This window comes from Rhinatrema bivittatum, chromosome 10 (assembly GCF_901001135.1).
Source record: "Rhinatrema bivittatum chromosome 10, aRhiBiv1.1, whole genome shotgun sequence".
In the NCBI taxonomy this organism is placed as follows: Eukaryota; Metazoa; Chordata; class Amphibia; order Gymnophiona; family Rhinatrematidae; genus Rhinatrema; species Rhinatrema bivittatum.
In genome coordinates, this window is record NC_042624.1 from 101,195,686 (window position 1) to 101,211,021 (window position 15,336).

Consider the following 15,336-nt stretch of genomic DNA (forward strand, 5'->3'; position numbering starts at 1 on the left):
GCCTCCAGCCCCACCCCTCCCCCTCCAGACCGCCCTTTTCCTTGGGTCCAGCACTTCTGCACATAATGGGGGTTACACGCGTGTGGCTGAGCCCCTTTGAAAATGCACGCAGCATATGCAAGGCCCGATATGCAGTATGAAATTCCATATTTATTTATTTATTTATTTAACATTTTTCTATACCGAACTTCATGACAAGCTTTATATCAGGCCGGTTTACATCAAACTTGGGGGTTAACTTAACAAGAAACCATATAACAAGAAGGCCGAAGCGCAGTTACAAATAACAGGGGGAAAGAACTTGGAGGCTAGTGTAGCCAGGAAATAAAGGACAGGAAAAACTGGAGAATAAACATGGATGGAGATGTAATTACTGGGTTGGTCTTTTAGTCTATTGAGCTAAAAGAAAGCTCAGATAAGATGTTATGTTTCAGGGAAGGCTTGGGCAAAAAGCCAAGTCTTGAGTTTTTTCCGGAAGGTAGTCAGGCAGGGTTCCAGTCGTAGATCCGTCGGCAGGTTATTCCAGATGGTGGGGCCAGCTGTGGAAAGTGCCCGCTCTCTCGAGGAGGTTAGTCGAGTGAATTTAGTTGGGGGAACTTGAAGGGTTCCTTTGAGAGCCTCTCTGATGGGTCTTGCAGATGTGTATGGTTTGAGTGGTAACTGAAGGTCTAAAGGAAGTTGGTTGTGTGTGGATTTGTGGATGATGGTGAGAGCTTTGTGCCAAATTCTGTATTTAATAGGTAACCAGTGTAGGTTTCTAAGTATCGGGGTGATGTGAGTTCTCCGGTTAGTGTTGGTTAAAATCCTGGCTGCTGAGTTCTGGAGCATCTGTAGAGGTCTGGTGGCGGAGATCGGAAGTCCTAAGAGGAGAGTGTTGCAGTAGTCGATTTTGGAGAAAATCGTTGACTGTAGCACTGTTCTGAAGTCCTGGAGGTGGAGGAGGGGTTTGAGTCTTTTCATAACTTGTAGCTTAAAGAAACAGTCCTTCGTAATATTGTTAATTGATTTTTTTAGATTTAATTGGTTATCAATGGTGACTCCTAAATCTCTGACTTGAGTAGTCTGAGGGATAGAGGTTGTCTGGTCGTGGCTGGTAGAATGGTCGGGGGAGATGAGAAGAATTTCTGTTTTGGCTGCATTGAGTACCAGGTTTAGGCTGGTAAGTAGGTGGTTAATGGACTTGAAGCAGTTTTCCCAGAAAGATAGCGTTTTTGGAAGGGATTCTTTTATAGGGATCAAGATCTGCACGTCGTCAGCATATAAATAGTGGGTTAGGTTGAGGTTTGTGAGTAGCTGGCAGAGGGGTAGTAGGTAGATATTAAAGAGAGTGGGGGATAGAGAGGAGCCTTGGGGAACACCTAGGGTAGATTTGAAGTTGGGAGATTCTTTATTGTTGATGGTGATCTTGGAGCTTCTGTTATTGAGGAATGAGCTGAACCATTGGAGGGCGTATCCAGTTAAACCAATGTCTGAGAGGCGATTGAGGAGGATGCTATGGTTCACGGTATCAAACGCCGTTTGATAATAATTTATTGTTTTAAATTAAGAAACTAGTTTGGTACAGTAGCGTAACACATGGATTTCACTGCTTTAAATTAAAGGATATCATTATATCTGAAGTATTATTTTATTAATATAATGAAAAACTATGAAAACATTTTATTGTATAAGGTTGGGTTTTCTAAAATAATGCATGCACTCAGAAAGATTCACTGGCACCTAGGCTCCATTCTACCTGGTTCAACACTTTCCCTATCATCTCAGTATTTCACCCATGTTTAACCCCTTCCATCTATAGCCCCCGACCCTACAGTGGCAAACCTCTTGGCTGAGGTGCACAGATCCTGGTTCCCTCCAGGACTTGGTAAGTGTGCCCTTGAGCCAACCAGTAGCTGTCACCTTGGTAGGATACAGAATTCCTTCCCCCCCCCCCCCCCTGTTGGCAGCCGCGAACAATAATAATCACCGTCTCTGCAACGTCCCATGCTTCTGCCACCCTGAGAAGCAGAAACTGGGCTCAAGAATCAAACCCAGATCTCCTAGATAAGCTTGCCCATATATTTCCAAACCTTTGTTGTAAGTTCCGGGATTTTTCCTCTACCGTATCTTTTCCACTTTATAATCTATAACGCCATATTTCCCTTTGCCCTTCATCCATCTCCCCTTCTCCTTGCATTTTTCTTAGTTTAGTATTTTATTCAGTTTTATTTCCTTATTCTTTCAATTTCTTTTGCTCTTTAAGTCTTTTATTCTATATTCCTCTTTCATCTTATACGGTTGTTACATCTGTCCTTTTCTGCTGCAGAACTGGTGCCTCTCCTGTAAGACAGCCAGGCAGTGTCTCTGTCTAATGAAGAAACCAGTTGGTCCATCTCCATATGATCCTGCAGCTTATTTTAGCTACAGTGATACTAGCAGCAAGCTGGTGGCATCATGATGCCCTCATGTCTCCCCTGTTTGGTGGCCCCCCCAGCCTGGCACATCAGGCCAGATGCCCAACTTGCTTGCTCCTTCTGGTGGCCCTGCCTCAAAGGTTGCATTTACAGCTCCCAGAGGAGAGGCGAGTCAATCCGCCTTTTCTCAACAAGGACAAGTAGCGGCCAGACTACAGGTTTACCTTACCCACATTCCAGAGAGATCCACAGCCTCTGGCCAAGGGCTTATCATTGCAATGGCTGATCCGAGTTGGAGGAGGGATATCAAAATAGAAATAGTATTAAAAAAAAAAAAAAAAAAGCTACTTGCAAATGAGGAATCATAATTCTCTTAAGCCAAGAGAGACCAATTAGTTCCAAAGGTGGTGGAAGCCTAAAGCTTTTGAAAAGATGCTCAAAAGGATATGCATGTACATAAGTGTCCTTTATAATAAACCTTTTAATTACAAGTGCCACACTGGGAACACAATGGAGCCAAAATGAAACATTTCTAATTCTTAAAGTGTAAGATTAATAAATGTGTATGTACACTCTAAATATTCATTTTTTTTAAAATTAGGGCTATGCTTTCATAAAAGTGTGTTTTGTACTGGCAATGACTTCTCCACTGTTCTCTGTAGCATGGTACCTGTAAGAAAAACCCCCCAATCATTCATACTAGAAAGCACCATAAATGTAATTGCAAGAAAGACGCTGGCATTCACCTGCTTATAATCCAAGCTTGGCTGTGAAGGCGTATTCTGGGGTGTTTCTGATGCATTTCTTACACTAAAACATATTCTAACTCAGGAAATAAAGTTGGCTTGGTTTTTTTTTTAAACCTCATTGTTAACTTCTGTATTTGGCAAACCAGCCTTCTAGGCTGTACAAACAGGACAGTGAACAAAGAAACTAATATACTAAAGTGCATTTGAATTTGCAAATGTGAGTGTGCATGTTAGGAAGCACAGTTAGCATGTGTAAGCTAGATGTTTGCACGCTGATAACGCGTTCAATGCTTACTTTAGCTTTTGCGAGTTTATGTGTAAAACCCATCTAATCAGGTAATGAGATGCAAAATTACACAAAAAATCTTCACTATTAGCACAGAGATGAAGTATGCATGCAAACTGCATCACAGAAAAGAAATGCATCTTGGGAGGTATAGTTAAGATTTTTGCCAAAAGCTCTGTAGGTAAAGTACACATATATTTCACCATATGCACTCATTTGCAGGTCAACAAGATCACCCAAGTCAACTTGATTAATAACAATTTATGGACTTCTCCTCCAGGAACTTATCCAAACTGTTTTTAAACCCAGCTACAGTAACTGCCCTAACCACATCCTCCAGCAATGAATTCCAGAGTTTGATTGTGTTTTCAGTAATAAAGAATCTTCTCCAGTTTTAAATGTGCTACATGCTAACTTCATGGAGCGCCCCTAGTCCTATTATCTAAAAGAGTAAATAACCATTTCACATTTACCTGTTCTATTCTTCTCATGATTTTACAGACCTCTATCATATCCCCCATCGTCATCTCTTCTCCAAGCTGAACAGCCCTAAACTCTTTAGCCTTTCCTCACCCTTTATCATTTTGGTCGCCCTTCTCTGTACCTTCTCCAGTGCAACTATATCTTTTTTGAGATGCAGCGACCAGAATTGTACACAGAATTCAAGATAAGGTCTCACCATGGAGCCAGAGGCATTATGACATTCTCCATTTTATTCACCATTCCCTTCCTAATTCCTAACATTGTTTGCTTTTTTGACTGCCGCAGCACACTGAGCTGATTATTTCAAAATATTATTCACTATGATGCCTAGATCTTTTTCCTGGGTGGTAACTCCTAATATGGAACCTAACATCATGTAACTACAGCAAGGGTTATTCTTCCCTATATGCATCACCTTGCACTAGTCTACATTAAATTTCATCTGCCATTTGGATGCCCAATCTTTCAATTTATGAGAATCCGCATGTGATTTAAATACTCTGAATAATTTTGTGTTATCTGCAAATTTGATAACCTCACTCGTATCCCTTTCCAGATCATTTATAAATATATTGAAAAGCACCAGTGCAAGTACAGATCCCTCAGGCACTCCACTGTTTGCCTTTTTCCACAGAGAAAACTGACCATTTAATCCTACTCTCTTGTTTCCTTTCTTTTAACCAAGTTTGCAATCCATTAAAGGCCATCGCCTCCTATCCCATGACTTTTTAGTTTTCTTAGAAGTCTATCATGATGGACTTTTTCAAATGTCTTTTGAAAATCCAAATACACTATATCTACTGGTCCACCTTTATCCACATGTTTATTAACCCCTTCAAAAAAAAAAAAAAAGCTGGTTTGTAAGGCAAGACTTCCCTTCGGTAAATCCATGCTGGCTGTGTCCCATTAAACATATAAAGCCTTAGACCCCTGCAGGTGAGTAATTTTTTTCTTGTATTTCTTAACAGGCTTGCTGGTCAAGCTATTTATGAATTAAAAGCAGAAGACGTCTCCTCCTCACATGTACAGTGCTTTTTCCTTCAGTATAAGGTGTAAATCATTACTCCATGGCATAGTTCACAGCTCTTGTCCTGTATCAAATGGAAAACTACCAGCCAAAGTTCAAATTACCGCTTTAAACTGGGTGGCTCAAGACAGAATGGGTACAAGAATAAGTCAATGGGAAACAGGCTGCACCCGGCACCAGCACCTTAAAATGCCAGTTTCACGTCATCAGGAAAATAGTAACCTGCGTGTACAGCAGCAGCTCCTCAGTGCTGTTAGAATTGTGAACTCTCCCTTTCTCAGAAACTCCGTCACTTGGTGAGCCAGGGAATCATCACGCAGATTCCGACAGGGAATTAAAATATCTCTCGCAACAGCTTTCAACTGCCGGCAATGCATGCGCCAGGCAAGCTTCCCCACATGAGGATTAAAATCCACCATTTTCATTCCAGTCTGCTCCTAGACATAAACCCTCTAAGAACTGGCAATGAAGGCTAATTTGTACACGGAGGGTTCAGTAAAATTATATTTGAAAAATAAAACACCTCAGAAAAGTACAGTGAAGCAATCAGTCCTGTAAGGCCAAAAATAACCTCATCCAGCATACTTCTACACAGTTTATTTCACTAGAGATTGCAGTTTTATACACAGTATAAAAGGGGATTCCGACCACAATTATATATAATTTGCACACTGTTAAAAAAAACAGTCTTTACATAATACAGTATTAAGTACCTATCGTTAAAACAATATTTGATGATCTTTAGGGGGGGAAAGCCTACATATAAACGGGTGACTGTTGTATGCACAGTGCAAACCACATCTTCATAACATTTTAAATCACAAATTGTGATACCAATACACCATGTTTATAAAAAAGAACAAACAAAAAGAAAACAGCTTGAAGTAGTGACGTCCCCTGGTGTGTCAGGGCTGGTGAAGTCCACTCTCTGTGCACTGCTAAACCCTAGTGACAGCAGCTGATCCCTCTTCTCTGCAAAATAGCATTTTGGCACAACCTTCTCTATTTTGCTTTCTCCGGCTCCGGCTAGCATGGCCGAAATCCAGAAGCCAGGGGGATGCAGGGAAAGCTGTGTTTGAACATCATACAGGTTTTTTTTTTAGAAAAATTGCTGGACAGGGACTGTACGAAAATAATGCTTTGCTGTAAACAGGTCGTAGAACGGTTTCCTCATTTCCCCCCAGGCTTTGTGAAGAGGGGCGGGCAGTGGATGCAGGTTACCTATAAAAGCAGCTACCTTTGTCCCTGGTAGGCCACCTTACAAACAAGAAGAATGTTTTACTTGCTCAGGACACCTTTCTTTTATTTCTTTTTTTTTTTTTTTTTAAAGTTCTTTTATGTCCATAGGTTCAATAAATAGTAGAAAAATAATCCTTTACTTAAAAATTTGAGATGCATGGTTTAGTTCTTAGTCCTCAAAACAGCAATACTAACATGACACCCACCCTGCCCCTCCCCCCATCAAAAAGTATCCATACGATTAACATATTCTTCATCTTTTTTTGCACCGATTTATACTTTTCCAGTTGATGAAAGCAAATGCCTTTTTCTCCCTCCTTGGCTCAGTTTGAGAGTCTCCAAGATTGCAGTATGTTTGGAAGTCTAACATAGCTTACGCTCGGTCTTATTCTCTCTCTGCGCAGGGCCAATACAATCCTCTTCATCTTCTCTCCTTAGGAGCCAATCCTGCCATCTGCAAATAAACAATCCTTGCAACGAGATTGCTCAGAAACCCCCTTGCCCCCCCCCCCCCAAAAAAAAAAAAATTGGCAAAACTACTGCTGGCAGGAATAGAAGTACAAGTGAATTGTCTGTTCACGTTTCCCCTGCAGTCTTTAGCACTCTGCATCGACGGTGTGTACTGTGACTGCAGCCTGTAGGTGATGGCAGTGATGTAGTGTGGGGTGATGTAACCTGTAGTGGTGAAACTTGTGACTCAGCAGTGCAGCCGTTTGTGGAGGAGTGTCCAGGTCCAGATCCTCATCATGGTTCCCCACATCGACCCCGGCCGATAGAGGGTCATTATTACAGGGCGGATTTTCACTGTCTTCCTGAGGGCTCATGGTACTGTAGCCTGGAAGGAAACAAAAAGATACAGATAGGTAAATCGTATTAAGTGGGAGGGGGATATAAAAACCCTAAGTGCAGTCTGAAGCTAAGTGATAACGCATGTTCCCAAAACTGGGGAGGCCTTGTAATGCTCATCAATATCCCTCCAAGGTGCATTATTTCAAACGTTTAAAAGGCTAGAAGCAACATTCATCCCTTCCCATTGAATGCTTTACCACTAAATCATTACTCATGAAAACATGCAAGAGAAACCTTGCAAAGGGAGAGGGAAAATGCAAATTACTTTAAAAAAAAAAAAAGAAAGAAAGATTTCATATATGATAAGAACCTATTTCATGAAAATTCTTTGTGGTTTCCCCGGGGGAAGGGCAATTATCAGGCAAAATCAGGGTTTTGTTGAATAGCAGCCACTGTAAAAGTAGACTCACCATGCAGTTGGCAAGAAAATAAAGTATTTGGTAAGAACTGAAAAAAGCTATTTGAGCAGGGGTAGATACAACGATGCTCTCCCCACCACCGCAAACACTTTGTAACAATAAAGGATGAGCCTTACTGCTCTGGCCTGGGGTTTAGGCCTGGCCGAAAGCTGCCAAGGCTGGAGCTTAAGAGTTTCTTCTTTTCTGAAGCCTGGCTCCTTGATTAGGAAGCAGCTCTGACTGCATGTTAGCTGCCAGAGAGCAGGGGAGAGGCTATCATTACCAAAACTCATCTCCTCTTTTCAGAACCCTCTTTTACGCTCTCATTACTTCCAGCTTAGACTATTACAACTTGCTCCTCGCAGGTCTCCCTCTGAACCTCTCTTCTATATAACCTATTCAAAACTCAGCTGCACGACTTATCTTCCTCCAAGGTGACTAAGGCCATGTAATTCTTCTTCTCAAATCGCTACATTGGCTCTCCCTCCAGCCGACTGCACTTTAACTTGAGCAGATAACACACATTCAGGGTGCTTTGAAAATTTGTCACCTAATCTCTTGGGGGCCATCACAAACCATTTTAGATTTTCCCTTGTTCATCACGCTGGATGTAGTTACCACAGGGACCTGGGAACTAATGATTGGCCTACAATTTTATAATTCATGATTCATGTTCAACAATAAAACAACCAGCCACTTCCTGACTAAATAACCGTGTCCTAACAGTTCAGGAAGCACACACACACACATATGAAACTGCAAGTTCTTTGCATCTGTAAAACATTTTGCATTACTACAACTAAACATTAATTTTTTTTTGCCAAAACTCAGATAACTTCCATTACTCTGAAATAAAAATAGTGAAAGCATGCTACAAAAATAATGCAAATCATATACTTGCAGAAATTAAAAAATTGTGAAAGGCACAGTTTTGGTGCTAAGCGAAATTATACACACAATGTGAGACTTTTGCCCAATTCTTCAATCTGGTCCACAGGGATAACCACTAAATGGCACACTTAGTTTTGCTTAGTGACCTAGTCACTAATCTAATATGCAGAGCATATACATGGTAAAAGACCCTCACCAAAAAGGAGCAGCGAGCCTGTTACTGCATGCATGCTGCACAGGTCAAAATCCCCTACACCAAGCAGCCCAAAATGCCAGTCAACCATGCAAGCCTTCCCCACCACATCCTTGACACAATAAAGAGTAGGGGCTTCAGCCCCTTTCCCCTGAAAGAATGACAACCCTATCCCTTGTAAGTTAAAAAAGAATGTTGGCGCTCCGTAGCAACCCTTCCCCCATTTCTATGCTCCTCAAAAGGATCACAGCATTTCCTTCCATTTTTGCAGTGATTGAGAAATGCAGCCCACTTCTGAATACCCTCTGACCCAATAAGGAAGTTGCGCATGGAGTGCAGGGACTTCAGACCCAGCAGAGCAAGGGTTAAAGCAAACAAGGAACAAACAGATCCTTGTGAATGATGCCTTCATCACACAAAGGAGTCTATGGCATCATGCTGTGGTCCTAAGGGATCTTCAACAAAGCCAGATCTAAAGGTTTAAAAACACCATCTTAGAAGCCCAAACTAAATGTATTCCATGCATTAGAAAAGGTAGAAAGAAGATCAAACTGCCAGCATGGTTAAATGGAGAGGTGAAAGAAGCTATTAAAGAACATCTTTCAAAAACTGTAATGTACAGCATAAGCATTGGCAAGGTAGATGTAAAGCATTAATAAGGCAGTCCAAAAGAGAATTTGAAAAGAAGCTTGCCAGAGAGATGAAAAAACAAGTATTCATTTAGCTTTACTTGTATGATCTTGTCTTCCCTAACTGCCTCTCTTACTCCTCGGTCATCTAGCAATCCAACTGGCTCCCTCATAGGATTCATGCTTCAGATATACATGAAAACAATTTTAAGTTTGCATTGGTCTTTACCGAGGAAGGTATTGGGATGATACCTATGCCAGAAACATTCTTTGAAGATGATGATTCAGAAAAACTGAAGCAAAACACGGTGAAGTGGGAAGATGTAACAGAGCAAAGTGACAAACTAAAAAGTTCAAATCACTGGCACCAGATGGTATACACTCCAGAGTTCTGAAAGAGCTAAAACATGAAATTGTAGATTTATTACTAATAATCTCTAGCTTCTCATTCAAAGGACTGATGGGTGGCTAATGCAACACCCAGTTTTAAAAAGGGTTCTGAGATGATCTGGGAAACTACAAACTGGTGAGCTCAACATTGGTGCCTCGCTAAACAGTAGAAACTATTCTCAAGAACAAAATTACTGGCCATCTGGATAGACACTGAAAATGGGGCAGAGCCAACACAGATTTAGCAAAGGGAAACCTTGTTTTACAAATCTGTTAGGTTATTTTGAAGAAGTTAATAAGAGAAAGGTAAATCAGCTGATATAGTGTATCTAGATTTTCAAAAGGTGTTTGACAAAGTTCCTCATCAGCAAATTAAAGAGTTACGGGATAGGAGGCGTGCATCAATTAGGGGATGCGTGCACAATTTGGGCTTGTGCACACCCACTGTATTTTAAAAGCCGCCAGATGCATGTGTATCTCCCGCAGCACGCACATCTCAAAAAGGGGTGTGGTCTGGGCAGGGCACGAACGGTCCAGGTACGGGGCTGAGTATTGTGCGTACAAATACTCGCCCGGGCATGTGGCCAGGTCTAAACCCGCAGAAGTTTACTTCTACTATGGAGGAGGTGTAAGTTTAAAAAAAAATAAAATTAGCCATATCTGAGAGGTTTTAAGAGCTGAGCTAACTAGAGAGAGTAAAGGTTATTAGAGGACCTAAATCTTAACTGGACGAACTGGTGAAACCGGCAATGGCGTGGGCACGCGCCCCTTTTAAAATCCCCTGACTTAAGCGGTAGAAGCAGGATTTGCATGCCCACTTAAAATTAGCCGCATACGTGCATGCGCAGGATATTTTATAACGTGCGCACACACAAGCACAAGTTATACAATGTCTGCGTCCCTGGGCGTGCGCCAATACACATGCGCCAATGTGCGCCTGCGTGCCAGTTTGAAAGTTACCATCCCTTTGTAATGGCTATCAAAAATCTTAAAAAAAAAAGGAATTTCAGGTGAACTCTCGCCAAAGATTCAAATGCTCATGAGCTGAGCAAGGACTACGTTTATATTCCACTGAACTGGAAGCCCTTTTATTGGAGGTCTTAGTTGTGTGAGCCCTTTCGTGAATCTAGTAACTGTGAGTTGATAGGAACTGGAAGTGCCCTCCCACTCCTCAGGGTATGCTGCTATAGCACTAAGGTGAACTCTGGCAAGAGCTGGTTTTTAAAACTGAGTTAGACAGGCTTAATGGATACTCTAGTAGAAGAGCAACAGAACACTTAAAAGGCTCCTCACTGTGAATTGAGCACTCTGATATTAAATCTTTTCAATTTAAAATTGTAAGAATTCCTAGATGAGAATTTTCTTGAAGCCAGGAGAACAATCTTAATGTCAGCTGCATGGATTAGATCCATTGATTTTCAACATCCAGGCTATTAGCACTAAAGACTGAAGGTTTGGATGTATCATTACAAAGAGGTCTATCTGTTGAGTACCCCAAAGTTGGAAAATTTCCTACGCTATCTGGTCATGCAGTGACAATTCACATGGCTCTGATGGTTTAAGCTGTCAACTATCTGATTCTGGTCTTCCAGAAGATAGACAGCTAGAAGAGAAATTCCCTGGGCAATAGCCCATTTCTAGATTTCGGATGCTTCCAAAGTTTGAAGGAATTTGTTCTCTCTTGTTTCATGATGAAAAACATTGCTATCTGGTTGTCTGTCTCAGCCAAAACAACCTTCCTCTACAGTCATGCAATGAATACTTAACAGCGTATTGAAAATCACTCTCAATTCTAATTGGTTTATGTTTATCAATTTTTCTTGGGCTGAACTAATTCTCTGAAAACAGAAATCTCTGAGAAGTACTCCCCAGCCCTGCATGGAAGCAACGGAGGTCAGATCTTCATGGAACTGGGGTTGGTGAAAAAAATTCCTTTTAACACATTTGTCTGATGTAACCACTATGTGAGGGACTTTATAAGAGAATTGGATATTTTTATTTCTGCCATTTTCTGCAGTAAGTTAGGATAGTTAAGGTCTTCTAGTGGCGATGTGCTCCTGGGCAAATATGGCAAAAGGCCCAACTGTAGTCCTGTGGACATTTCCTTGTCAGAACACTGAGGTGAGGTTCCCCAGAATTTAGAAAATAAATGATTTGTCTTGAAATTCAGTCAGGGAGAGAGTAAGTCCCCCAATCTTCTTGACTGTTACTTCTTATACGATCCTTTAAGGCCTGGCCTTGATGAAGATTTTAAGAGGAGATACACCTTGTAGGAGAAAAGATGCATCCATGAGTTCCATGCCTTTGGCAGGGACTGGGGACTTCTTTGCTAAGAATAAATCTAGAAAAGGAGATACTTTTCCATGTGCTTCAAAACTGGTTGCACTGGTTCCTCACTAGATCATGGGACAGCATGTACCAGAAAAATGTCTTATAGCATGCACCAGGACAGTTCCAGATTTTCCTTCAGAGATTGGTCCTGGGGTCAAAGATGGACTGGCTTCCAGTGATCTAATTTTTGCCAAGCATTTCAGTGCTGAACGTTTCCTGTCCAGTGTAGTTGACTTTCCACCGAGTGTTCTATTCGATTCATTGGACTTCGGCATCAAGCATGCTATAGATGCAGTACTCTTCAACACCAAACATGTTTTAGGCAGTCCTCAACTGCACCACATCAGTTCTGGCTGGAGTTGGGAGTGCTACCCCCCTCTGTACACCGACATGATCTTGGAAGGAACTATCATATCTGGAGGACTCATTGACCTTCTAGGTCGCCTCTAGTACAGAGGAACTCTGTGTCAATGAAGGCAGTGTAGTGTAGTGGCAAAATAGGGGTTTCGCATGTTATATGGTTTATTGTTCTGCCCTGTGACACTTTTCCTGTATGCTGGCCTAGAAGTGGTGTTTGACCTCTGCACTGCAGTTCATATAGAGGCTTTGGATGCTGCCTTGATTCAGAAGGAAGCTTGAACAGCATACACATCCCAGCATCTCTGAGGAAATATAAGACAAACAATCTGCAGAGCCACTGGTCAAAAAACTATTGCTAGTCAAAAGAGCATTGGTCAGGGAATGATTCTTAGTGCTTTTTGCACTGATTGACCCTGCAGGCAGAAAACCAGCCCTGAAGGTGCTGGAATTCTCTAGTCTCAGCTCGGAGTAAAGATCAGGGCAGAGCTCTATGCCAAGGCTCCGTTAGCTCATGAAGATGGCCTTTTTCCTGACCTCTCCAGGCACTCGAAAGTAGTGTAAAGTGTTTAGTTACCTTTTACTGTTTAATCCTTGTTTTACCTATTCCTGTTTGCTGATTAAATCTTTTCTGTTCACTGTTCTTACTTTTTGTTAATAAACTTATTAATTTGTTAGCTCTGCCTGTCTTGGACTGATTAACCATCCCAGTATTTTGTATATTTGGTCTGTGGAGGTATTTCTAGGAACTGTGTGACCCTTGGGTTGAGTAGGGTCCCAGTGGCCCTAGAAATCACCAGGGGATACCCTTGCAGGCAGGGAACTTGCCCAAAGACAAGCATGAATCTAGTTAGCAGGTAGCCAGCACAGAAGCACATGCACAGGTGCACTCAGACATGGGCAGTGCTTTGTAGGACTCTCTGAATAGCCACAAGGTTAACCCCTGAATAGGTTTTAGGGGTAGTGCTGAGATGTTACATGATAGGTGGGTTCCAGTTTTTACTGCTTGACATATTCATCCCTGTAGTGCCTCCTCTTGCAATGAACTCTGAAGGTAGAGTGACTCATCCTTATGTCCCCATGAGGACCAGGACTGGTTAAATTTTGAGGCTCTTTAAACTTACACATTGACAGTGTTTCAGAGTAGGAGAAGCACAGAGCTTTCGTTTTGAAGATCCAGAACAACGAACCCTAGGTGACATTCTGCCTCTGCGTGGGCAGTTGAGGACACTGTGGTTTGGACTGATGCACCAGCAGCAGAAGTCCTGTACAGATACACACAATATCTTCCAGCCACACTGACATTTTTTAAAATCATTGATGGCCTCCATCATCACAAAAAGGTTTCCTGTACAATTGAAGTGAATTTTGAGGGGAGGGGAAGTGAGAGGGCACTGAACACTTTTTTATTTTTTTTTTAATTACACAGGAAATATAAAACAATAACCTGGAAAGAAAAACACGATGAAAAGACAACTGGAGTCAGTGGCAGAAAAGAAACAGTAAAAAATCTTAGAAAACAACTACAAGAGCAGGGGTCCTCATCCATGTGCTAGCTCAGACAAAGAAGGACCAAGGGGATCGCCTGAAGCAGCAGCTGCACGGGTGATATCACCCACCACTGGCATTGGCTAATTTATCCCGTTTGTCTACAGAGAAAAATATCCACACAAAATGAAGGTGCAAACGGCTACAGGTACAGGTTTCAAAATGATAATATGCGCATATTTTGTCTTTGAAAACTGGTGCAAAGTTGGCAGGTAAAAAGTAGCCACAGATTTCATCCCAATGCGGAAATCTGAAAACAGCCCCATAAATTATGTACAAATACATTTATGCTTGCGCTGCAGTATTTTGTTAGAATTCTGAAATGTTGCTTCTGTTTATCTTGATAGCAAAGAAAAAAAAGACACACACTGCACAATATTCAAGTCCTAAAATATTTCTTTAAGCAAAAAACTAACATTTTTTCTGCAAACCATCTTAGACTAAACCAGTGGTTCCTGAATCTGATCCTTGCAACTTTCCCCTTGAGAGGTCTGGACTTCAGGGCAACCAACATATGTAAATTAATTGGGTTCTGAGGAACATGCATGCAAATATGACTCATGAATATTTATTGGGGGTATCCGACAAATCAGATAGATTTTTTGGGGTGCTGTGAATCAGCTCTGGAAGCCACTCGTTAAGCAGTGTCAAAACTGCTGCAGAGAATCAAGGAACAGACCTCAGGAGATCATTTCCTTAAACCCACTGCCTCAGATTCATCATCTTATGGATCAATGACAACTTCAGTTCTTTTGTGGTCTCTTGCAATGGTAAAATAGAACAGCACTAAGGTCTGCCCAAGGTCTTACCATGGTCGCTCTCTGTTCCCGATCGGCCCCAGTAACGGCGCCGGCGCTCAGGGCTGTGTGCATGTCGCTCGATAACAGCTGCTATGAATCTTGTGTTGCTGACTGTCGGAAACAAGTAATGGCTCTTTATGTAAATTCTGGAAGGAGAGTATCCCTTCATATCTCGCAAAGTAATTACAAGTTAAAAACAAAATGCCTGGTGTATTTCTAAGAGTGTTTTGCAGATTGCAGTGGAGTTTCTACAGTCACTGTCCTGGAAATAACTTTTAGGCAGTAAATGCACATTTCTACAAAGACACTCAAAGCTTAAACTGTTTGTCATAACTTAGAACACATCAAATATGCCTTGTGAGTTTGTACCCATTATCACATGGTGAATTTATCACACATTTGCTGCAGGATTAAAACTGCTCCAAACTCCTCCTCCTCAGTGACAAATGTTGCAAACTAGGAACGGATTTTATAACGGAGCAAAACTTTGGTACATTTACCCCAAGAATGGAGTTATTTGGCTGTGGATTAGGAGTGATGGTCTCTTGCAGATGCCAGCGTGCTATTCCAACACTGTGCTCCTCCTCTAACTGCACACACCTTAGAAACAAAAGTACAATACTAAGACACAGATGTAGCAAATGTTTGCTCCAGTGCAAATATTGCACCAATTTTAATCACTGAATATAGCAGATGATAAATCTGGAGCAATTCTTGCACTGCAGCAAATATTAGATGCATCTGCCCCCTGCATCTCTATATATGAACTTGCA

General features: G+C 41.6%; 1 protein-coding gene across 3 annotated transcripts in view; it reads right to left on the reverse strand.

The window, feature by feature from the left end:
- Positions 1-5,964: 5,964 nt before the first annotated feature.
- The window catches only part of CACHD1 (cache domain containing 1), a 271,565-nt gene continuing 262,193 nt past the window's right edge, over positions 5,965-15,336 (reverse strand). For 2 of the 3 annotated variants that reach the window (XM_029617728.1, XM_029617730.1), the window contains exons 25-26: positions 14,573-14,674; positions 6,774-7,012 (exon numbers count right to left, since the gene is read on the reverse strand). In XM_029617728.1, coding sequence (XP_029473588.1) covers positions 6,774-7,012; positions 14,573-14,674 — 341 coding nt within the window. Of the gene's footprint in view, positions 7,013-14,572; positions 14,675-15,336 lie in introns of all 3 variants that reach the window. The other variant, XM_029617727.1, reaches the window with a different exon arrangement.